This window comes from Carcharhinus amblyrhynchos, chromosome 15 (assembly GCF_965287045.1).
Source record: "Carcharhinus amblyrhynchos chromosome 15, sCarAmb.v2.hapA, whole genome shotgun sequence".
Classification (NCBI taxonomy): domain Eukaryota; kingdom Metazoa; phylum Chordata; class Chondrichthyes; order Carcharhiniformes; family Carcharhinidae; genus Carcharhinus; species Carcharhinus amblyrhynchos.
Window position 1 is genome coordinate 72922173 of NC_137338.1, and position 24703 is coordinate 72946875.

Consider the following 24703-nt stretch of genomic DNA (forward strand, 5'->3'; position numbering starts at 1 on the left):
TGTTGTGGGACTGACTGCAAGTATTTTAGGGCCTTGTTTTGAGGTCAGGTTTTGTGAATGAAAGGACATGACCAACCAGGGAAAGAAATAAAGTTTCAAAATGAGCTTAAAAAAAGACAGACGGCAACTTGCACAATGGATTGCTGCCCTACATTAACATATCAACAGAGAGACAGAGATTGCAAACATGTCGGAGACTTGGATGGAATGTGCACATAGTTCACTCAGGATGATTTGGAGTTTGAGAGACTTCACTTCCCAAACCAATAATCCCTGAAAACATTAGCAAGAGGATTTGAATATAGGAATACAGATATTTTACTGCAAGTGTATAGGGAGTTGGCTTTCTAATTTTATAAAGCTTTCATAGTTTTCCAGGTTATTTTACAAGTTGGAATGCATTTGTTAAACTTCTGAACAAAGGTCACCTGTCTTGGGAGAACCACCACATAGCTTGGGAAATAATCACTGGTCATTTTTGGCCCAGATTTTGTAGTCACCTTGACAAAACTCACCCTCTAGCGTGGTAATGAAATAGACAATTAGCATTTTATCTTTATTATTTTCTTTTTGTAGTTTTATTTACAATACACTTACCAAATTACAAGATCAAATGTCTATTACTAAATGTATTTGAAATTTTTATACTGTATAGAGTTTTCATGTACAGCTTTTTACTTATATTTATTTTTATTTATTTCTACTCAGACTTTTTATTCAGAAAATATTTGTGAGGGCCATTGGTAAATGTTACAAAAACCAATGAACAATGGAGCAATTCGGATGTATTTACTTCCACCTTATTGATAGTCAATTCTACAATTTTGTGCATTAAAATTATTCCCTAAATTGTGTTTAGCTTACATTTCTTTTTACTTTAGACTCAAAACCCTTGGTTCTTCTCTTTGAGTTCTGCACAAAGATCTCCAAATTTACCTTAGCAGTTCCCTTTAAATACAAATTAAGGACAGATCTCTGGAAATAGAAGGCATTGAGTTTGTAGCATTGGTTCCTTTTTTTTTTCTATATAAATGATTTGCAGTTGAAATTACCTGTTCATTCCTTGATGATTCAATATTCTTAATCTTCGGGTCTTATACCAATCTAAGCTATTTTGTAAATCTCCAGTTTTAACTGCCTTCTTGAACCACTGCCATCCCTGAGGTGTAGGTTTACCCACAATGCTGTTATGGAAGGAATTTCAGTATTTTGATCCAGCAACAATGAAGGAACAGCTATATATTTCCAAATCAGTGGCTTGGAGGGGAACTTCCAGCTGGTGGTATTCCCAGACATGTGCTGCTCTTGTCTTTTGAGATTGTAGTGGGCATGGGTTGGGAAGGTGCTACCTAAGGAACGTGGTGAGCTCCGGCAGTGTATCTTGTAGATAGTGAACACAGTTGGGAATGAATGTTTGTGGAAGGGAGAGCAATCAATTGGGCTGCATTGTCCTGAATGGTGTTGAGCTTCTTGAGTGTTGTGGAGAGTATTCCATCACACTCCTGACTTGTGCCTTGTAGATGTTGGACAGGCTTTGGGGAGACAGAGGGTGAGTTACTTGCTGCAGGATTTCTAGCCTTTCACCTACTCTGGTGGCCACCGTAATTATATGGCTAGTTCAGTTCAGTTTCTGGTCAATGGTAAACCCCAGGATGTTGATAGAGGGGGATTCAGTGATGGTAATACCATTGAATGTCAAGGGACGATGATTTGATTGTGTCTTGTTGGAGACGGTCATTGCCTTGCACTTATCTGGTGTGAGTGTCACTTTTTAATGACTGCAATTACATAAATTTGTGGTTAGTACTTGGGCATATTGCATTTAGTCACATTGATTAGTTTCAAGCACACCGGATTTCTGTGTCTTGATTGCTTGCTTCGCTGTATCTGAAGAATGTTTTTAGAGATATAGCCAAAGTACCAATTACCAACTTAAACAATTTTCAAAGCTGCAAAGATCTGCCGAAACATTATATTTACTGAAATATTTAGTATTTCTATCACTTCAAAATAATGTAATATTTATTCTCATTGAATTAAAGTAATGCCAAAAGACACAAAGCAACATTTCCAGATTTGAATATGATTACCATCTTGTTTAATATTATCACTATAGGGCCATTTTATTAGCAAACTTCCTGATCTGACTGCACTTACTTCCATAATAAAGTATCTGAACCTGTCATTCAACAGTTTTCAGGACATCCCTGCTGAGGTGAGTGCAATTTATTAAATCATCTATAAAATTTATGTTTGTACTTTACTCCAGTGAATTATGAGATCATAAGTCCAGGTCTAAACCGCAGCATTCCTGTAGTAAAACCTCTCATGGCCAATTGCCATACTTACATTAATAACTACCATCTGGTTAGCAAGGATGTGGAGCACATTAATTATGGAAAACAAAATACATAGCATATTGTTACATCCTCAGAATAACACCACACAATCAATGAATTATTTTGAAATGGTACTATTATTTACCAAATGAAGGTTTGCCAGCATGTAATGTAGTGAGCCTTCAGTGTCCGGCTTTCCCTTTAGCAAATAAGCTGGTATGTCAAGTAGCTTCAATGAGTAGAATTTAAAACAAAGACAATACATAATACCTCACTGATGTTTATTTACCTTTTTTCAATGATGCTACTGTTAATTTGGTGCATTAACTTATAAACATTGCCTCTAGAAGGTGATATGAGATATTTATATCACTGTTACCTCATTTGTGGATGATTTAGAAAGTTAAGACATTCATTAACTGTCACATCATAAATTTCACAACATTTTTGGCTTCACAGCAAGATTATCTTTTCTAGTGTATGAGCACCCTTTAAAACTATTTTATATCAACCAGCTCTCTTCCAAAATGTTGCTCAGGTTTGAGTGGACTCCTCTGTGGACTGAAGTCTATTTTATTCATTTGCAAATCCATAAGACAAATTTTCTGTTTGCTGTTATTCCTGCGTGGATTTACTTTGGTGGTGTATGTGAAATGTTCAAAGAATGAAGTAGATAAAGTGAAGATGATCAAACATGGAAAAACAAAATGTTCAGCATAAAGTTCATGCGTTGCTCCATTTTTACTGTTTTTACTTCTTTATATCAACTATTTTGTTTCCAGTGTCTCTCTTATCTGGTCTGCTGGTATTTTATACTCATTCTTCCCAACATTTGAAATTTTTTATTGCTTTACTTTGCGGGCTGACTATGTTGACTTGTTGCCAGCAATTGTTGTGCAGTACATGGAAACATTTTAAATTCATTAATAAGTTTTCATATGAACTCTGTTTATCTTTAAGGTTTATAGATTCCTCCAACTTGAAGTCCTGATTTTAAGAGACAATCCTATTTCAGCGATTTCTTCTGATATTGCAAAACTGACAAACCTGAGAATCTTTGATATTTCCTTCTGCCTGGTTTCAACTCTGCCTGCTGGGTAAGGAAGTCCAAAAGTCCTGTAGAGCCTAATAGCAATTTTTAGTAGTACACAAATCATGAATCGGTCATTTTTAAAAGAGAATTATGAACAGGTGATTGATGTTGTGAAATGTCAAGGGCTGGGATTATAGACCATAACATAATGTAACAGCACATAAGTGACATGTGCCTGTCGACCTACACTTTGCACGTCACTGAGGTTAGTTTGCCTACCTTACATCCTGCAACACTCATAGGAATCAGTTTTGTAGGCAGCACCACATCATCTTCAAATGGTTGTCATAGGTATACCTCTACCTACCAGACCAGTTGTAAGGCAGGGGTGGCTCTTCATGTGCTGCAGCATTAGGGCTGGGCTGGAGAAGGAAGGAAACTGTCCTAAAGCAAGAGAAGGGGTTGAAGGGCTAGGGCAGCACATGAGGCAGGGGAGGGTGGGGTACCAACAGGGAAGTTTGCATTCAGACACACACATAACTTGGGGAGGGAGAAATGGGTTTATGCCAGATAGCCAGGAAGCATTCAAAACTCAAACATCTCGAGTAGATTGCAGATCTTTGAGGAACCACACAGAGCTAGCTTTTCGGTGACAAAAGGTATTCTGCAAAGGATATAGCTGAAGACACCCATGCAACAGCCTCAGACTCATGCAGAGCGAAGGTACAAGATTCGTACCACTGGCTGATCATACCATAGGCATCCAAAATATGTAATTCCAATGCCTGGACAGATGTAGCAGAATTTTTTTTTTCTATATACGGCATTTGTAACTGATCCCTAATTGCCCTCGAACTGAGTGGCATTTTAAGAGTCAACATCATTGCTATGGATCTGCAGTCACATATCAGCCAGACCAGGTAAGGATAACAGATTTCCTCCCCTAAAGGACATTAGTGAAACCAGATGGCTTTTTAACAACAATGGTCTCATGGTCATCATTAGACTTATAGTTCCAGATTTTTATTGAATTCAAATTTCACCATCTGCAGTGACGGGATTCAAAACCAGGGTATTGCCTGGTTCTCTGGATTACTAGTCCAGTGACAATATCACTACGTCACCACCTCCCAGAGGGTCTCACGGATCATCATGACTCGCTGCTCCACCTGGCACTGCAATGGCGAAAGGACTTGAGTTGGAGAAGCTGCACTTCTCTTCTGAGGAGGGCTTTAAAAGGAATGAAAGTGATTAGTTCAAAAAAGCTGAGGCTGCAGGGGAAGAAGCAATAGCGTGGGCCAAATGAGGTAGGCGTGCTTGTGAGGTGCTCAGATTCTACAAGGAGTTAAAGTGAATACCCTCTTTGACAATTGCCCCTATCATGGTCCAACGTGAATACCAGTTTTGCTACTCTTCTCATTTCACTCATGCATTTCACTATGAGAATTAAAATACATCAGGCTCACACATCAAGATCCTTTGAAGGATGATGAAGCTTCCAGAGCATGTGACTTTGCTTAGAAGAGGTGCTAACTGGAAGAGGACATCTTGGCAGCAGAAGTCAAAAGGTGTTGTCCCTTCAGGCATATCTCCAGCAACACATTTACAATGGCATCCTACAAAGTGGGGAAGCAGTATTACGATCTTTAATTGGCTTGTATGCCTTCAGTGTGACAAGGTTCCTGATAGAAATCCATCTGAAGCAACAGAACAACGCACTATGTATCATTGATAGTGAATCAGATGATTCACATAGGGCAAGACAGCCAATGATGTGCTGTTGCCATGAATCCATTGAGAGATGACTCCGTCATGTATGGTGCAATCTCCTACTTCAACTGACATCTAGCATTCTGAGTTAGGGATCCTGGGCTACATTTTTCCACACCTGAGCATGATAATGTCAAACACTTGCTCGCCAGATATTGAAATATCATTTTTTAAACACAGATATTGTGCCCCCATAGCCATCCCTAGCTCTTGCAAAGTCCACACACTCGGACAACATGAGGTCCTCAAAAACACGCAACATTGCTAATAAAAAAAACACTTCAGCTTCAGCACATCCTTGCTCCTGTCCTATCACTCCCCTCCACATTGTTTAAAGCAACGATGTGCACTGCCAGTGCATCCTCAATATTGCCCTTCAGAAATTGATATTTGGAATTAGCATCAGTGACTTTTGCAAGTGCTAAGGTGAGGGGACTGTTATGACCACAGCTGATGTTATTGTTGATCAAGCCAACCCAGAGTGAGGTCTGTCTCACCAATCGTTATTTTATTGTGAAACTAAGGAAGAAGAGCTGTTGACCCCAATAGAACTCCTTTTAGAATTAAAACAAAATTATTACAAAAACCTAAGCGCACGAGATTAAAATAATTTAAAATTTAAAATAGATATAAAAAATATAAAACTCTGTGGTCACATACCAACCGACTTGGGAACAGCTCCTTCCCTGGTGTCATCAGACTTTTGACTGGACTTACCTTGCATTGGTCTTTCTCTACGCTCTAGCTATGACTGTAGCACTACATTCTGCGCTGTCTCATTTCCTTCTCTATGAAAGGTATGTTTTTGTCTGTTTAGCATGCAAAAACAATACTTTTCACTGTATACAAATATATGTGACAGTAATAAAGCAAATCAAATCAAAATCAAGCCTTCCAGAACACCCCAACAGCTGCCAAAAACCTACTTGGTCAAAAGTACCTTTTTTTAGCCCCCATTATAGATTTATAACTATAAAAATAAGTAACTATTACCCAAGTCAAGGAATTGTTGACACACAGCACAACTCCTCAAATACTTGCACCTTGATATAGATTCCAAAAGGAGGTTCAGAAACGAGGGGAATTTTCCAGCTGTTTACACAGGTGGAATTTTCTGATCTTGCTGCAGTGAACAGAAATTTGGCTGAGCACCAAATTCTCTGTCCTCATTTGCAGTCAGAAAGTTCCAGTCAAACTGTTTTTTTAAAACAAAGATCATCCCCTTAACAGCAGGTAGCTGCCTCCAATTCAAAACTTACACAGCAACGCACAGAAAAAAGGAGCTAGTCTTCAGGGCTTTCTCTCACAGCCGTACAACTAAACATCCCTTCATAAAAAATCTTTTCCCACTTTCATCTCAGTTTCTGTTGTCCACAGACACCTCTTTGAACTTATGTTCTCAAAATATAAAAATCCTTCATGTTTTCTATTTTAGGGTCAGGCAAAACATACCGTACATAGAGAAGGAAGGGAGAGAGTGTAGAATGTAGTGTTAGTCATAGCTAGGGTGTAGTGAAAGATCAACTTAATACGAGGTAGCTCCATTCAAAAGTCTGATACCAGCAGGGAAGAAGCTTGATACGTGTCCTCAGACTTTGTTATCTTAATCTAGATGGAAGGAAGCGGAAGAGAGAATGTCCGGAATGCATTGGGTCCTTAATTATGTTGGCTGCTTTTCCAAGGCAGTGGGAACTTTAGACAGTGTCAGTGGGTAGGAGGCTGGTTCAAGTGATGGACTGGGCTTCTTTCACAAACCTTTCCAATTTCCTGTCATTTTGGACAGAGCAGGAACCATACCAAGCTGTGATACAACCAGAAAGAATGCTCTCTATGGTGCATCTGTAAAAGTTGGTGTGATTCGTAGCAGACATGCCAGATTTCCTTAGCCTCCTGAGAAAATAGAGGTGGGCTATTTTTAACTATAGTGTTAGCATGGGGGTACCAGAACAAGTTGTTGGTGATCTGGACACTTAAAAACATGAAGCTTTCGACCATTTCTATTTACTTCATCCTATTGATGTACATAGGACCATATCCTCCACTACGCTTCCTGAAGTTGATGACTATCTCCTTTGTTTTGTTGACATTGAGGGAGAGATTGTCGTCGCACCAGTTCACCAGATTCTCTATATCATTCCTATACTCTGTCTCATCATTGTATGAGATCCAACCCAGTACGGTGATGTCATCAGCAAACTTGAAAATCCGAGTTGGAGGGGTATTTGGCCACATAGTCATTGGTGTAGAAGGAATAGAGTAAAGGGTTGAGGACACAGCTTTGTGGGGCACTGGTGTTAAGGATGATTGTGGAGGAGGTATTGCCTATCCTTACTGGTTGTGGTCTGTGGGTTAGGAAGTTCAGGATCAGTTGCAGAGGGAAGGGGTGAGCCCCAGGCCGCAGAGTTTGGATCTGAGTTTCATAGGAACAGTGGTGTTGAAGGCTGAGCTGTAGTTGATAGAGGAGTCTGACATAGGTTCCACTGCTGTAGAGCAATGTTACTGACATCCACCAGCCCGAAAAGTCCAGAGTACATGCAAAAACTTTTCCTCTTCTAACTTTTCTTTTCCTGACATTTCCTTGGTTAATTTGTCTTCGCTTTTGGCTAGCAGGCATTGTTTGTCATCCTCATTGCCAGTTTTTATGTTGTACTTGGAGAATGACACAAGGAGCACAGTGGGTTAAAAGCAATGCCATTTTATTTAGTGGCTGCTGCTTCTGTGCCTGTTTCCCACCCTAGGGACTTACAGCAGCACTCCTGGTAAACCCATGAATATATTAATGCAGCAGAGCTCAGTAAGTCAATAAGAAATAATAAAAGTACATAACACTACAGAGCTTTATGGAGTATTGCTGAAAAAACACGTTCTTAGCACACAGAGGATCATTGTTATCCAATCGCAGAATCACATCTAATGTTGGACACTGCAAAGTTTTGCAGGCATAAGCTGGTTGGGTACGTTCTGTATCTTGCCCATTGCAAACAGCAGCAGGGATGTGCTGTTTGATATGACCCACCAGTCTTTGGGATGTACAGCTTACATCCTTACCATCACAGTGACACAAAAATTCACATACCACATTACTCATTTATGTCACAGGCAGAATATCTTTTTGGCTTGATGGCAGCAGCCTGTCAGTGGGAAATACCACTTGTGTTGCTAGTGCATAGTTGTAGCATAAAATGGCTAGCTTCAACTGTTGCTGAAATTTTCAGGGTGATCAGAGGTTGACTGCGCACTTTTCAGGGATGAAAATGATGGCCGTAGGCTTGTTCATAAGTTTGCATGATACACAGTATGAAATGATCCAATCAGGATAGCCATTATCCTGCAGGATGCCTTTGATATGCCCCATTTCAGCATCAAGCTTCATGGTGAGCAAATGGCTTGGGCCTTATTTGTGAGATTGCCAATAAGGCTAACCTTAAAGCCTATGGAATTGTAAGAATCCCAACTCTTAAATTGACTAATGAAGGTAGGCTTGCAATGAACCAGAGTCAAGTTGCTTGGTTTAAATTTCAAACAATGTTTGACTGATTTTCAGTCACCATCAGCTGTCGCATTCTCCATGGCAGTGATTCCACCAGAGTCCACTTGCCAACCAATCAGCAATCTCTTCTCATACAGTATAAATTGTTGTTCCCTTTACATTTGGTAATCTTGTGAATTGTCCTGACAAGTGCAAGATGAAAAGCTTTGACAAAATGCCTCATTTTTCAGTGATACTAAAGATCATAGTAAACCAAATGGGTTTGTTAATTAAGAAATGCTAAGCTTTTCTCAACTCCCAAATTAATTAATTTAAAGAGCAAAAATACATTAATACTGACCTTCTCTCCACTCACAATTCTTTATCTGCACTGTTCTTGCCTGGTCCCATTATCACTGTGCTGTCTCTCCATTCTGACTCCTTCATCCCACCACCCACAGTCTCTGGTCCTGTTGCCATTGCTCTCTCTCAATCTCCATTCTCGTTGCTTTTAACCTCACTAGTTTTGGTCTGTTCCCACTCATTATGTGCTTGCTCTGCCTCTGCTCCTACTACTTTTATCCTTGCCTTTCTCAGCCATTGATCCTGTTGTCACTGTGATCTATTCCCCTCTGCACCTGCTCCTTTTATCACCCCCAGTCCTAGTCACTGGTTCTGCTCTTCTTGTCCTCAGACTGAGGTCATGCAAGGTTAACTTATTGCTAACGTGGCTCTGGGTACTAGTTTTCAAAGGGAACTTGTCACATATTGCAGCAATCCTCCAACAAATTACTAGGATTGCTGAGGTGCCACACCTGAGGAATGGCAGTGATTCCGTGGACCTCAAACATGTGCTCTCCCAGGATCACAGTATTCTCTGTCAATGTACAGGCTTTTGCCCATCAGTCGGCCCACCATCACCCATAATTAGATGGAGTAAGGTCACCTGTAGTTTCCTCCACAGAAAGTCAGCATCCTTCCACCAGCTATGCAGCAGCCATTGATGTAGCACTTTGTATAAGAAGTGACACAGGCAAAGGCACAGGGAAAAAGGTACTATGGGATTGCACAATGGTGATTGGCTTAATTGTATACGTAATATGGTGTCATTTGATTTATACATTCTGTTTTTAATGTTAATTTTGTGATGGCTTTTCATTTTGTTTTGTGGCCACGAATGAAGTCTCAGTATGCAACAGAAGATAAGGATTGTTAGACCCTTGGTGAACAGGGAATTGGAGTTGCTGTTACTGATATTGGACTTGAATTAGTTCTTCACTGTCAGCTTAGAAAGAAAAGGGCTTTTTTGGGTCTGCACCTCCCTAACCTTCCTTTTTCTCCTCCTCATGCCCTTCCTCTCACTCCACTCTCCACTTTCCTCTCTCCACTCACATTGTCTGTACCTTTAAGACTGGATTACCTGTAAAGACTCACATTCCAACCATTATTTTGTAAATTGAGTTTGTGTCTTTATATGCCCTGTTTGTGAACTGAAATCCCACTCACCTGACGAAGGAGCAGCACTCTGAAAGCCAGTGGCTTATGCTACCAAATAAACCTGTTGAACTTTAATCTCGTGTTGTGAGACTTCTTACTGTGTTTACCCAGTCCACGCCAGCATCTCCATGTCAAGATACTGGACAGTGGCCTGCATTATTCATTTTCTGTGGTCAGATACCACGTGAACATTGAGGGGGGAAAATGCCTTCAGATTCCTATGTATTGCAGAGTTGACACATAGCACTGACAAAGCAATGTGCCTGTCAGCAATGGCACCCTACATCATGGGAAAGCCTACAATCCCTAGCAAACCCTTTTGCTGTCTCTCCTGACCTCTTTTTGGCAAGATAGAATAAAATGTAGTTATCCCTCAATGAATAGAGTGCCTCAGTGACCTCCTTTAGGCAACTGCACAGCAAGCTGCGAGATGTTGCTAGCATCTTCAGATCCAATCATGCTCCTTTCCTAGAGGAATGGCAGTCAACCTGTACACCGACATCTAGTAGCAACTGGTTTGTGCAGAAGCCTTGAATTCAGCATAAGCTCTTCATCACCTTTCACACTTCTCCCTGTAGACTTTTGCCATTTGAAACAACATTATGATATGCCAAACACTTGCTGAATTGTGTTAACACCGAGATAAAATTCAACTGTGAGTGATTGATGGTCCTTGTATTTAGCGTTGATGGAAGGTCCTTCATGTGACTTAATGTGTAGGATAAAGACAGGTTCGGTGTCAGCCAGAGTGTGGAACTTGAAAATGGCAGCACTGGTATCAAATCATTGCAGTTGACACCATCATGATCCCTGAACAGTCTTGTAGCACCCAAATAATGGGGCACAACCTAGTCTAATTTTGCACCCTTTGTCTTCTGGGGAGAGCTAGTGTAGTATCAGAATGGCCAATCCTCCTAAATTATCTTGAAATCATTAAGAATGGAAAATTAATTGCTGTTAGCAGTATAGGAGGAAAGTAGAGTTTATGACTATAGTTTACGACGGAGGACTCCTTCTTGTACGATACCAGAAGCAAAGATCCTTAAGTACAGTAAGCTCAGCTATTAATGTAAAAAATAAAAGCAAATTACTGTGGATGCTGGAATCTGAAACCAAAAGAGAAAATGCTGGAAAATCTCAGCAGATCTGGCAGCATCTATAAGGGGAGAAAAGAGCTGACATTTTGAGTCCAGATGATTCTTTGTCAAAGTTAAAAGGCATGGAAAATGGGAGATATTCATACTGCAGGGTGAGTGAATGAAAAATGAGTCATAACCCCAAAAACCAGGGGAAAAGGCTGCTAATAGCTATTCATAGACAGAATAAAGGGTGTGAAAGGCTGTGACAGATGAAGATGTGAGGGGAGGTGGTGGGATGAAGTAGAGCTAATCAACTTCAGATGATTAGCTGTACCCCAACTCCACCGCTTTGCTTTCATTTCATTTAATTTTTTTATTGTTCTCTACCTTTTATTTCTTTATTGTTTTTCTTCATTTTTCTTCCCCCAATTTCATCCTCCTTTCCATATGTTTTGTCCCCCTTTCTCTCAATTTACCTCTTTCCCACCCATTTCCTCCCACCTTCCTCCACTCCTCCCACATCATCTGTCACAGTTTATCCTCTGATTTTAGCTTCTCTGCCATTTGGCCATTCACACCCTTTATTCTTTCTGTGGACAGACATTAGCAGCCTTTTCTCCTGGTTTCTGTGGCAATGATTCACCTTTTATTCCCTCACCCTGCAGTATAAATACCCCCCCACTTTCTATGCCTTTCAGCTTTGACAAAGGGTCATCTGGATTTGAAACTTCAGCTCTTTTCTCTCCTTACAGATGCTGCCAAACCTGCTGAGATTTTCCAGCATTTTCTCTTTTGGTATCATGATGTAAATCTTTGAAAACATCTGTCAAGTGTGACATGACCAAATTTCATATCTTCAAATGTTGCACAAAGAAACATCCAGAGTTGGCAACCCTATCCTACATTAAAGGGTCAGGAATTGTGCATTTTTAAATGTAATAAATAATGCAGAAAAAAAAACATGCAGTCTGCTTGTGTTTTCAGAAAATAGCAGATGATAATATTCCAAGAGGCACCAAGAAACAATAGTAAATAGCTTGTATGTTATGTAATTTCTTGAACATGCTGCTATCAATATTTTGATACTTATTTGTGGGGAAAGCATTCTACATTTTAATTGATCAGATGTCTCAAGGCGCTTAACAGAAGCATGATCAAATTAAATTTGACATCAAACAACATAAGGAGATATGGGGGCTGGTGACCAAAAACTTGGTAAAAGAAATAGGATTAAGAAGCACCTAAAAGGAGAGAGAAATAACAATGAAGATTCAGAGGGGGAATTTCAGAAATTAGCACGAAGGCAACAAATAGAGGAACAAAAATCAGGATGTGAATGAGGGCAGAATTGGCTAAGCGAAAGGGACCAGTGCAAGAAATTAGCTCCAGTGTTAATTCATCTTAACATTTCAATCTCTCTAATTTGTAAACATCAGATAAATGGTATTGAATTTAACTTTGTGAAAACTGACAAATGGAAATTGTTCCTTGGTTAGGCAGAATGTGCAATTCTTCTACAGACTACATAACATCAATGCAACCTAATTTTAGTCTGGCAATTATTAAAAAATCATTGGCAGTTAGATTAATTTTAAATAGATATGGATTTTTTTAACAGGCTATTCCTCTTATCAAATCTCAAGTCTCTGAATGTTGCCTACAATAAGATATCTTCAATTTCCGCTGACATTAAGAACTTAAGGTTGGTGATCAATGTTTTTGTATAATTAACATTACAGCATTTCCAGTGCTGCATCGATGCAGGTTAGATCTGATTCTGAACTATTTTATAAAACATTAAACATTTCATTTACATGTACATACAGAATTTGGTGTCAAGAATCAGAAATACAATTTCAAAAGTTGTGGATGACACCAGGTTGGGGATATAGTTAATGAGGAAGGTTGGGCGTTAATACATTAATAAACTAGCATAATGGCTGCATTAATGACAAATTAATTTCAATAGAGATAGGTATGTTGGTGTATTTTGGTAGGAGGAATAAGGAGGCCATATACTCCTTGCAAAATGAGAGTGCAAATAGAGAGGATTGACAAAGGGATCTGGAGTATAATTTCACAAAGCACTAAAAGTGGAATATCAATTTTTGGTTCCAGTCCACCTGTACCAGGTTATTTTTTAATTTGTTAAAGTTAACTCTTCAGCAGTTATGTATTTTTATACATAATTGTATCTTTTCCATAAATGGCCTCCTTCTATACTGTAGGGATTCTATGATCACGCTTCCCTAAATGCTATCCCATTAAAACATGTCTTACTTGCCCTTCAGTTCTCAGAACTAGCTTCGCTGCTGTTTCCTTTCTCAAAAAGCAGAAACTGCTGAAGCTGGAAGTAAAAACAGCAGTTCAGGCAGCAACTGTGGGGAGAGAAACAATGTTAACATTTCTAGTTTGTTTTTTTTAAATCAGAACTGGGGAAAAGTTAAGAGATCTAGTCGGTTTTGAACGTGGAGTGAGTGGGATAAAGATGAAAGGAAAGTCTGTAATAGGGTAGAAAACAGGAGAAATTGAATTAAGAAGGATTAGTCTTAACAGGCCAAAGGGAATGGTGATAGGGCAAGGAGAGAACAAAACCGATGCCGAGAGCAGGAGTAAAACTGTTTGAAAGTGAAAAGAAGAGAAAAACTGAAACATGCAAAGAAAAGGATATAAAAGAGGGGGACAGAGTTTACAGTCTGAAACTGTAGAATTCAGTGTTGAGTCTGGAAGGCTGTAAAGTGCCTAATGGAAAGATGAGATACTATGACTTAAGCTTCTGTTGGGCTTCACTGGAGCAATGCAGCAGGCCAAGAACAGAGATGTCAGCATGAGAGTAAGATGGAAAATTAAAATGACAGGTTACTGGAGGTTTATGCTTGTGGCTTCTTTTCTGTTTTGCCTGGAAACATACTGGTCAAGAAAGTTCCTTTGTACACATTTCAGAAATTCCTCCCCTGTTACTATTCCTATCTATGCAAGGACGATTGAAGTCCCCCATTCTCACTTTTCTATAGTTCGTACATCTTTCTTAACGTGCCTGCAAGTTTACTCTTCAAAGTGCTTCCCACTATCTGCTGGTCTATAGTATACACTCAGCATTGTAATAACAGTAATATTGTTTTTTTTTAATTCTAACCAAATAGCTTCTGCCTTTGGGAGATAGGAACATAGGAAATAGGAGCAGGAGTGGGTCATTTGGCTCTTTGAGTCTGCTCTACCATTCAACTTGGTCATGGCTGATCTTCTACAAGGAAATTTGCATGCACTATTCCCATATCCCTTGATATCTTTAATATCAAGAAATCTATTAATCCTTGTTTTGAACAGATTCAATGACTGAACCTGTACAGCCCTCTGAGGAGTAAAGAAATTCTTCCTCATCACAGTCCTAAATGGTCTGCCTCTCATTCTGAAACTCTCCTCTTGTTTAGACTACCCAGAAAGGGGAAACATCTTTCCACCTCTACTCTGTCGCTCCCTCTAATAATGTTGTAAGTTTCATTGAGATCCTCTTTCATTCTTATGAACTCCAGAGAATACAGGCCCAGTCTTCTCAATCTCTTCTCATAGGACAATCCACCTTCCAGGATTCCCTCAATAGTAAATATTATCCTTCCTTACAATGCAGCAAGATATCTATACCTCTGTACTCAAATTCTGTTGCAGTAAAGGCTAACCTACCACTCGCTTGCCTTCCTAATTGCTTGCTGCACCTGCATGTTAGCTCTCAGTGACTTCTGAACAACAACATCCAGGTCCTTTTGTACATCAACATTTACTAATCTCCCATCATTTAAAAAAAAATTGTATTTTTGTTTCTGCTACCGAGATAACTTCATATTTTTCCATGTTATTTTTCATCTGTCATGTTCTTACTTTGCCTAAATCTCCTTGAAACCTCATTGCATTCTCCTCACAACTCACCTTCCCATCTAGTTTTGCATAATCATAAAACTTGGAAATATTATATCCTACAGTTCAAAGATGTGTGGGTTAGGTGGATTGGCCATGTTAAATTGCTCCTTAGTTTCGGGGGACCAGCTAGGGTAAATGCATAGGGTTATGGGGATTATGGTCAGTGGAGACTCAATGGGCTGAATGGGCTCCTTCTGCACTGTAGAATTCTATGTTTACATTGGTCTCCACATCCAAATCATTGATATATATTGTGAATAGATGGGGCCCAAGCACTGATCCTTGTGGTACCCATTAATTACAGTATGTCAACCTGAAAATGACCCATTTATTTCTACTCTTTGAGTCACATCCTTCCCCAATGCTCTCTGATAGCTTTTTTGATCAATACTGCCACTACACCTTTGTTTTCCTTCCCCAATTACCCTCGTAGCTGGAAATACTATGTTCTCAATCTCCCCTCCTTTGAGCCAGGTCTTTTGTTTATGACATAGTATCATAGTCCCATATAGCAGCTCATCCCTGCAGCTCACCAATCTTCCCCCCTCCCCCCCCATGCAATGTGCATTCATTTATGTGCATGTACCCAAAAGCCATCTTAAAGTATTTCATATGATGCAGCTGAGGTGAAGAGCATAGATGCATTTAAAGAGAAGTTAGCTAAGTACATGGGGGGAAAGGAATAAAAGATAAGCTGATAGGAATAGATGAAGCAGTTGGAAGGGGGCGTATGTAGGAACATAAACACCAGCATCAACCAGATTACCCGAATAGTCTACTTCTGTCCTGTAAATTCTGTATTATGATTTTGGCCATCTGTTTCTAGGATATAATGATGATGTAAAAACTATTTTTTCCTTTGGATTCACTGCATGGTAAAAGCAAAGTGACAGAAAGTAAAGTCAGCTAATCCTCTGCATCTAAACAATCAACTCTCCTTGTACTGATAGAGATTACATATTTTCAACATATGACAGACATATTTTTGATTGTTTTCTAAAGTAATTGCACTTCAGCTTATTTCTTTGATTGCAGTGAGTTTACACACCTGTTATTGATTCCATGTAATATATTAATTTCCATTAGTAACTTATCTGTATGTAATATAGAGAAGATAGAGCACAGAATTTCATAATTATGACTTTCCTATTCCTGATGGAACTCCTGTTATCCAGAAAACTTCAGTTTTTAAACATCGAAGGCAATGAGCTGATAACGTTGCCATGTGGCCTCCTCCAGCTCCCGCTCAAGAACGTACGCACAGAGAATAACTATATGCATCCTTTGGTGTGGCAAGGAACTATTCAGAACCAACCACAACGACTGACTGATCTAGCTGCTGTTATTTTCTCCAAGAACCATTTAAGTCAGCAGTACACAAACATTTCTAAAGAGGTGCAAGATATACTGAACAAGTAAGTAGCTCAGTTTACACTGGACTGAGATAATGGGCTCAGATTTCACTTACACTCTCCAATTCTAGCACTAAACCTTTCACAGGTATGCCTGATACAAGGCACCATTGCCCTGTAACATGTATTATTCAAGCTTCTCCAGTTACATTTTTTTATGCCCAACGTAAAAATCAATTATCATAGACAAACCCGGACTCAACCTGTGAGCTGAAGTTAGATATCGAGTACGGAGTAATCTAGGATGGTATTTCCTATGCAAATGATAAATTGACTTATTATCTCTCAGTAACATATAGTGTCCATGTCACTTCAGCTAATAGAACCATTGAACACTACAGCACAGAAACAGGCCTTTTGGCCCTTCTTGGCTGTGCCGAACCATTTTTCTGCCTAGTCCCACTGACCTGCACCTGGACCATATCCCTTCCACACCTCTCTTATCCATGTACCTGTCCAAGTTTTTCTTAAGTGTTAAAAGTGAGCCCACATTTACCACTTCATCTGGCAGCTCATTCCACATTCCCACCACTCTGTGTGAAGAACACCCTCCCCCCTAATATTCCCCTTAAACTTTTCTCCTTCACCCTTAACCCATGCCCTCTAGTTTTTTTTCTCCCCTATCAATATCAATCACACCAGCCATTTGGATACAGGTTAAGCACCAAACCAAACGCAGAAATGCATTTGCAGCAAAAAGCAGTAATATCCATTTATTGAAACCAATTCCAAATAACATACCAGCTTTCACACCCAGTTCATGAAAGAGGTAACCAGATAAACCAACCAATTAGGTTTTTTTTAAATGGCTTTCCTTGAGGATTTTTCATCTAAAGCCAGACATTTCTTGGACGATGAGTCGCTTCACAATTCCAACTGATTAGACTCTTTTCCAAAATTACAAAGGCAATTCCTATCCACAAAGTCACACTTGTTCCCCTTCCTACCCCCCACCATCTACTCCATCTGTCATGGTGAGGTCAAAACCATGAATCATTAGTATATCAAAAATGCATACAAAACACATATTGAAATACAATCTTATCTTTTGAGAAGCTAATCTTAAAATGTAAATCATGCTAATTTTCTGTATTTAATAGTTGATATTTCAATGTCAGTGATACCAGGGAGGGGGGTCACATGCATGTTTTTTGGAATTAACAACCATTTTGGCTGCCAGTTATACCTGATACTTCAGTTAGCATAGCTGAAACTGTACTTCACATTGAAAGAAGCAATGCTGTTGCACTACATTTCATTGATCACAAAGTGTATTGGACATCCTGAGGTCATGAATGTGCTATATGGATGCAAATCTTTCTTTTGTACTATAGTTTCTGATCATCCCAATATTGCACTTAAGTCCTTTATACATAAAAAATTTAGTCACTTAATCTACCATAGAAGTCCACAGGCTTTGTGGAAACCTACACCAAAAGAAATGCCACTCGTATGCCTGATATCCCCAAACTTTTATTTCTATAACTGTACAGCAAAGTCTGTCTGTGTTGCCTGCTCGGCTCTCAATTGCCTGTGCAGGTCCTGTGGCTGATTCACCAATATAGCTCCAACTGTGACCGGGGACTGCAGTCCATGTGTTGCACCACAGGCCAAACCTATTAATATGACCTCCATGTGGTCAAGGCTGGCAGAATGGTTTGGTCTCTGTCTAACAAAGTGTGCCACACAGGGCCCATTCCATCCCCTGGATAGGGAACACAACGAAAAGTCTGACAACACCAGGTTTTAGTCCAACCTATTTATTTGATAATATACTCACAAGCTTTCGGGTTAGTCCCTTCATCAGGTGAATGGAGAGTTCTGGCCTCAGACAGAGCATATAAAGCACAGACAGTTTAGAGATTACTGATTAGAATGCGAATCCTTACACCTAACCTGCTGTTCAAGACCTGAAGTGGCTGATAATGTGAGTGGAAGGAGCACTGATCACAGTTTAAAGAGATGTGTATTGTCTCCAGACAGTACAGTAAGTGAGGTTTTGCAAACCCAGGCAAGTCACGGGGGTTACAGATAGTGCGACATGAACCCAAGATCCCTGTTGAGACCTTCCTCATGTGTGCGGAACTTGGCTATCAGTCTCTGTTCAGCGACTCTGCGCTGTCGTGTGTCGTGAAGGCCGCCTTGGAGAATGCTTACCCGAAGGTCAGAGGCTGAATGCCCGTGACCACTGAAGTGTTCGCCAACAGGAAGGGAACAGTCTTGCCTGGTGACTGTCGAGCGATGTTCATTCATCCGTTGTCGTAGCGTCTGCATGGTCTCCCCAATGTACCATGCTTCGGGACATCCTTTCTTGCAACGTATCAGGTAGACAATGTTGGCCGAGTTGCAAGAGTATTTACCATGTACCTGGTGGATGGTATTCTCACGTGTGATGATGGTATCCATGTCGATGATCCGGCATGTCTTGCAGAGGTTGCTGTGGCAGGGTTGTGTGGTATTGTGGTCACTGTTCTCCTGAAGGCTGGGTAGTTTGCTGCGAACAATGGTCTGTTTGAGATTGTGTGGTTGTCTGAAAGCAAGAAGTGGGGGTGTGGGGATAGCCCTGGCGAGATGTTCATCTTCATCAATGATATGTTGAAGACTCCGGAGAAGATGTCGTAGCTTCTCCGCTCCGGGGAAGTACTGGACGACGAAGGGTACTCTGGCCACTGTGTCCCGTGTTTGCCTTCTGAGGAGATCAGTGCGGTTTTTCGCTGTGGCGCATCGGAACTGCCGATCTATGAGTCGAGCACCATATCCTGTTCTTATGAGGGCATCTTTCAGGGTCTGGAGGTGTCTGTCACGATCATCGGCAGTTCCGATGCGCCACAGTGAAAAACCGCACCGATCTCCTCAGAAGGCAAACACGGGACACAGTGGCCAGAGTACCCTTCGTCGTCCAGTACTTCCCCGGAGCGGAGAAGCTACGACATCTTCTCCGGAGTCTTCAACATATCATTGATGAAGATGAACATCTCGCCAGGGCTATCCCCACACCCCCACTTCTTGCTTTCAGACAACCACACAATCTCAAACAGACCATTGTTCGCAGCAAACTACCCAGCCTTCAGGAGAACAGTGACCACAATACCACACAACCCTGCCACAGCAACCTCTGCAAGACATGCCGGATCATCGACATGGATACCATCATCACACGTGAGAATACCATCCACCAGGTACATGGTAAATACTCTTGCAACTCGGCCAACATTGTCTACCTGATACGTTGCAAGAAAGGATGTCCCGAAGCATGGTACATTGGGGAGACCATGCAGACGCTACGACAACGGATGAATGAACATCGCTCGACAGTCACCAGGCAAGACTGTTCCCTTCCTGTTGGCGAACACTTCAGTGGTCACGGGCATTCAGCCTCTGACCTTCGGGTAAGCATTCTCCAAGGCGGCCTTCACGACACACGACAGCGCAGAGTCGCTGAACAGAGACTGATAGCCAAGTTCCGCACACATGAGGAAGGTCTCAACAGGGATCTTGGGTTCATGTCGCACTATCTGTAACCCCCGTGACTTGCCTGGGTTTGCAAAACCTCACTTACTGTACTGTCTGGAGACAATACACATCTCTTTAAACTGTGATCAGTGCTCCTTCCACTCACATTATCAGCCACTTCAGGTCTTGAACAGCAGGTTAGGTGTAAGGATTCGCATTCTAATCAGTAATCTCTAAACTGTCTGTGCTTTATATGCTCTGTCTGAGGCCAGAACTCTCCATTCACCTGATGAAGGGACTAACCCAAAAGCTTGTGAGTATATTATCAAATAAATAGGTTGGACTAAAACCTGGTGTTGTCAGACTTTTCACTGTGTTTACGCCAGTCCAACGCCGGCATACCCACATCATAGGGAACACAACAGCAGCTTTCCTCAAATTTGAGTTGTTTTAAGGAAGACACAGCTTTTTGAAACTGCTGGTCAGCTTTTGATTAGTTTCAATTTCAGCATTCCTACTTGTGACTGACTCGATGTAAATTGTGGGAAAATTTCCAGTCTACAGCACAGACATCCCTGAATATGATGAACACAAAGCTCATTAAATAAGTAGCACCAAAAAGAGTAGTGGAATACAATAATGTTTTCTCATGTATCAGCCCCTTTAGTATTCCCTAGGATATTGTTTGGAACCATTTTCTCTGCTTAAAATTGTATTTGTTCAATAGTTTATAAAGGGTGAGAAATTTGGGCATGTTCATGGAGAACATGAGTCACATTTCTGTTTCAAACAGTTTCAGCACATTGTCCATCTTTGCCTCTCAGTTAACTAGCTTACTGACAAAAATGTGGACAGAATAAACAGAAAAGTTGATGAAAATAATACACAACATAAAACAGGGCTTGAATTTACAATATGCCCAGCACAGCTGATGAATTGTGCACATACAGGTAACTCTAGTGAATAAAGGAACTCTGTCTCCACAAAAAGTGTGTTCAAAACATCTTATTTATTGAAAGGAGGAGAGAAAATTGAGGAAGATTGCCCCATTACTTATCAGCAAAACCCACAGCTTTGTATCAATTTTCATTTTATTCTAATTCCTTTTTTTTATATAGTGCAACAATATGTGACTGCTGCAGAGGACCTCTGTATGGTGCAGGACTTAGATTGATCAAGCAACGCAAGACGATCTTTAATACTGAAAGCCTTCCATTCCTTTTTCATGCCTGTTCACCATCCTGTTACAGATGGTTCTTGTCCAAGACTCACTGAACAGATCTATTTTCATTAACTTCCTTTTCGGTAAGATAAACGTTAATGAGGACTAGGTATTCTTGTTTTGCATGTTTCATTTAACATACTATCCTTTGTGAATGGATACTCCTGGAAATACATTGCACAGTGCTTGTTCTTCACTCAAGTCATTAAATGTGCACATTTGTCACTAAATCGATTCAATAATATATATAATTTAAATTCAACAATACAGCAATTCTGGAATGCACTGTCCAGGGAGGTGGTAGGAGCAGGTATTATAGCGTCATTTAAGGAGCAACTAGACGAATACATGAATAGGATGGGAATGGAAGGATATGGACTCGAAGTGCATGCGGTTTTAGTTTAGGCAGGCATCATGATCAGCTTGGAGGGCCAAAGGGCCTGTTCTTTGTAATACACGGTTTAAAAATATCAATCTGATTTGAGTTGCTGTCAACTCATTAAAACTCATGTGGCATAGCTGCTTAAAGAGGTTTTTGAAGGGGGAAAATGTGTGTTTTGAAATGTGAAAGCACAATGTCGACTATTGATACAAAATACTTGACAATTACTTCCTCCAAACTGGTAATCTTCAAAATAATTGCACTGTTACTTGCATCAACTATCTAATTAATGCTGGAAAGTACTTCACAAAACTCCATCTCCACACTATTTCAAACACTGCTCCAATGTTTAGTCCTTAAGACAAAAAGTGACAAGGATTGAAAATAGGTTTAGCAATAGAAAGCAAATGGTTGGGGACCAGGCAACTCTAGCTTCAGGGCTTTGACTAGGAGAGTTGAGCAAGAATTGGTTCCGATTCCCCAGCAGTTCATACATTTCATAAATGACAAGGAGGATTGGTAATAATAATGGGCTATCTATGGCATATTAAAAATGGTACATCTGTGAATGCTTTCAGTCACATTTCAGACATTATGGTCTGGTGTGGTACTTTAGTTAAAATGGTCAAACTTAATAGTAAAACAGTAATAACTCAAGACTGCTGGAAAAATGCATCTGTTAAAATCAGAAACTAAACCAATAAAATAATTTCATAAATATTAGTCCAGCCAGCTTTCTTTGTCACAAACTCAAATACCCATTAGTTGAAATGAATTTTTGAATGCAAGTATTTAAATATTTCACCACGCCAAAAGATGCACTAAGAACTCCTGCAGGTGTTCCCAGGAAAAGATTGGATGGCAATTGCCTGGGTCAAACTTACTTTGGGCAATCGCCATACGTTTGGATCGATCAAAAAATGAGATTTAAATTGCAGACTTCGGATGGCTCCCATTATGTTACAGCAATAGTTATTTAGAAAAAATTAGAAGAATTAAAACCACTTCTAGCTTCTGGGTAAGTGTAGCAGTGCTTTAGTTACCCAGAAGCTAGAAGTGGTTCAATTCTTGGGGGAGGGGGCAGCCCTATGAGACCCCTCCCCCCCACTCCCAAACTACACCTGTGACCAACCATCCCACCAATGCCCTTGCCCCTACCCCACATCCCTCAGTTCTGCTCCCCACTGCACCCCCCCTCCTCCACTATCAAGCACAATCCAATTTCTCCCCCACCCTGATCTGATCCAATTCTCATCGCTTCACTCACTCACTCTCTCTCCATGTGCCCCTTGACCCAACTTCTTCAGTGAGAGGTTGCCTCAGAAATAGAAAAGGTTGATATGTCATATTTATAATGAGTATTGTAGGAAATTCTTTCAGGTGGCCTGATTAACTTAAAGACTTGCTAAGATCTTTTCAATAAACATTTCATTTCAAAGGCAAAAATTGTTTATTCAGTTTAATGAAATTTTTCAGTTAAACTAGTTTTTATTAGAATATTGAAATGTTAGACTCAAAAGTATTACAAATTAACAATATTCAGACAAACATACAATTAGGATAAGACAAATCTCATTTTGGCCAAAATGGGAGAGCAATAGTTCCACCTACACAGCTAATGCACTAGAAACCTTTCACAAAGGATCTACTTTTTTGGCATGAAGGTTGAAAATAGTTACACTTTTTTTTAAAATCAGATTAATCTGCCCAGCACTTAATTAACAGCAATTTTATTCATTCACTGATCTGTCAATTAACCGATGATATGTCTTTCAATCAATAATTCTGACACCTTCAAATATAATTCTTATTCGCCAGGCTCTTTATGACTGAGCATTTTCTCTAACCAATTCAAACCAGTTCTATTGAAGGAACCTTTATCTATTGGACTGATTTTCCCCGGCTTAGAAATGCATTGGTAATTTAGGTGGTTGCATTATTTGTACCTGACTTGTGCTGATATCTTTCAGGAATACATCTTTAAATTTTAATGGCATGTTAAAAACATTTCTTAGAGAAATTAAGATGTTACCTATGTATTTTGTATTATTCTCAAACCACATAGTAAAACATTCACTGCTAATTATCTTCAAGTTGGGTATTTAGAATTAATCAGAATTCTCAACTACAATGAGAATTTGTAAAAGATGATTATCTAGAAAGCTTTTTGCAGTTATGCTGAACATTTATCCAGCTGCAGCGGGCACAGAAAATACATTGGTCAGAATTCTCCAGTCTCACATGCCTCACCATCGCTACTAGCAGGAACAGAGAATTTGGCATTCAGCCGCATCTCTATTCACTGCAAACAGAACCGGAGAATCCCAGCCACGGGTGAGGTCAGAGAACTCTGGGCTTCTTTGTCAAGAATTCATTAAAACATACTTGTTTCGCAATCCCTGATCTAAGGTCTTAGGGATCTCTTTGCCATGTATTTTTAAGTAGAGACAGACTTCTTCACTATGTCCATAGCCCCTTATAAAAACATAGCCTAATTTAAGATCAGCCAGCACTATGAGAGATCTGCTGGTGCTATATTGAAATGGTATACTTATGACCAGCACACACTAGCCATCATAGTTTATTAACAGATGCAAAACAGTTTGGATGCTTGCATAATCCAGCTACTGAAACACATTGCAATCTGAAAATTCCCTGACCTTAAAAAAAATTAAGTGCTGATTGGGTTGCGATTTGTTCAACTTACCAACAACTGGACTTTGTGGCTTTAAAAGAGACAATTTCTTTTTTGTTGAATAATATAGAGTATTACAGTAACATTTGGATGTATTCATGGAGGTTTGATTGTGTGACATTTTGATCATACAATTACAATTTGTAAATATTATTGTTGCCTGGTAATTCAGAGCTCAAGTATTGCACAAAGAAAATAGACAGGCTGTCGAAACTTTTTGTCTTGCATCAATCAGGACAGATGCAAGACTACTAAGTTTCAAAGGGAAAAGCATGAGAAAAGGGTGCGGATTGATTGAGACATTGCCAGGAAGAATGCACCAGGATACAGTTATTCCCCCAGCTTTTACCTATTTTGAATTTAAGCAAATCAACTGATTTGTCGAGGTTTTGCTATAGGCTGTGCACCAGGGAAAAGTCACCTTCATCGTCACCCCC

General features: G+C 40.0%; 1 protein-coding gene across 6 annotated transcripts in view; it reads left to right on the forward strand.

Annotated features, from left to right (window-relative positions):
- lrrc63 (leucine rich repeat containing 63) overlaps positions 1-23638 on the forward strand; it is a 36254-nt gene extending 12616 nt beyond the window's left edge. For 4 of the 6 annotated variants that reach the window (XM_080204208.1, XM_080204213.1, XM_080204210.1 and 1 more), the window contains 5 exons: positions 2117-2215; positions 3300-3436; positions 12806-12889; positions 16278-16517; positions 21086-23638. In XM_080204208.1, the coding sequence (XP_080060334.1) occupies positions 2117-2215; positions 3300-3436; positions 12806-12889; positions 16278-16517; positions 21086-21242 (717 nt within the window). In that variant the 3' untranslated portion in view covers positions 21243-23638. The remainder of the gene's footprint in view (positions 1-2116; positions 2216-3299; positions 3437-12805; positions 12890-16277; positions 16518-21085) is intronic. The other 2 variants (XM_080204211.1, XM_080204212.1) reach the window with 2 other exon arrangements.
- Positions 23639-24703: the final 1065 nt, after the last annotated feature.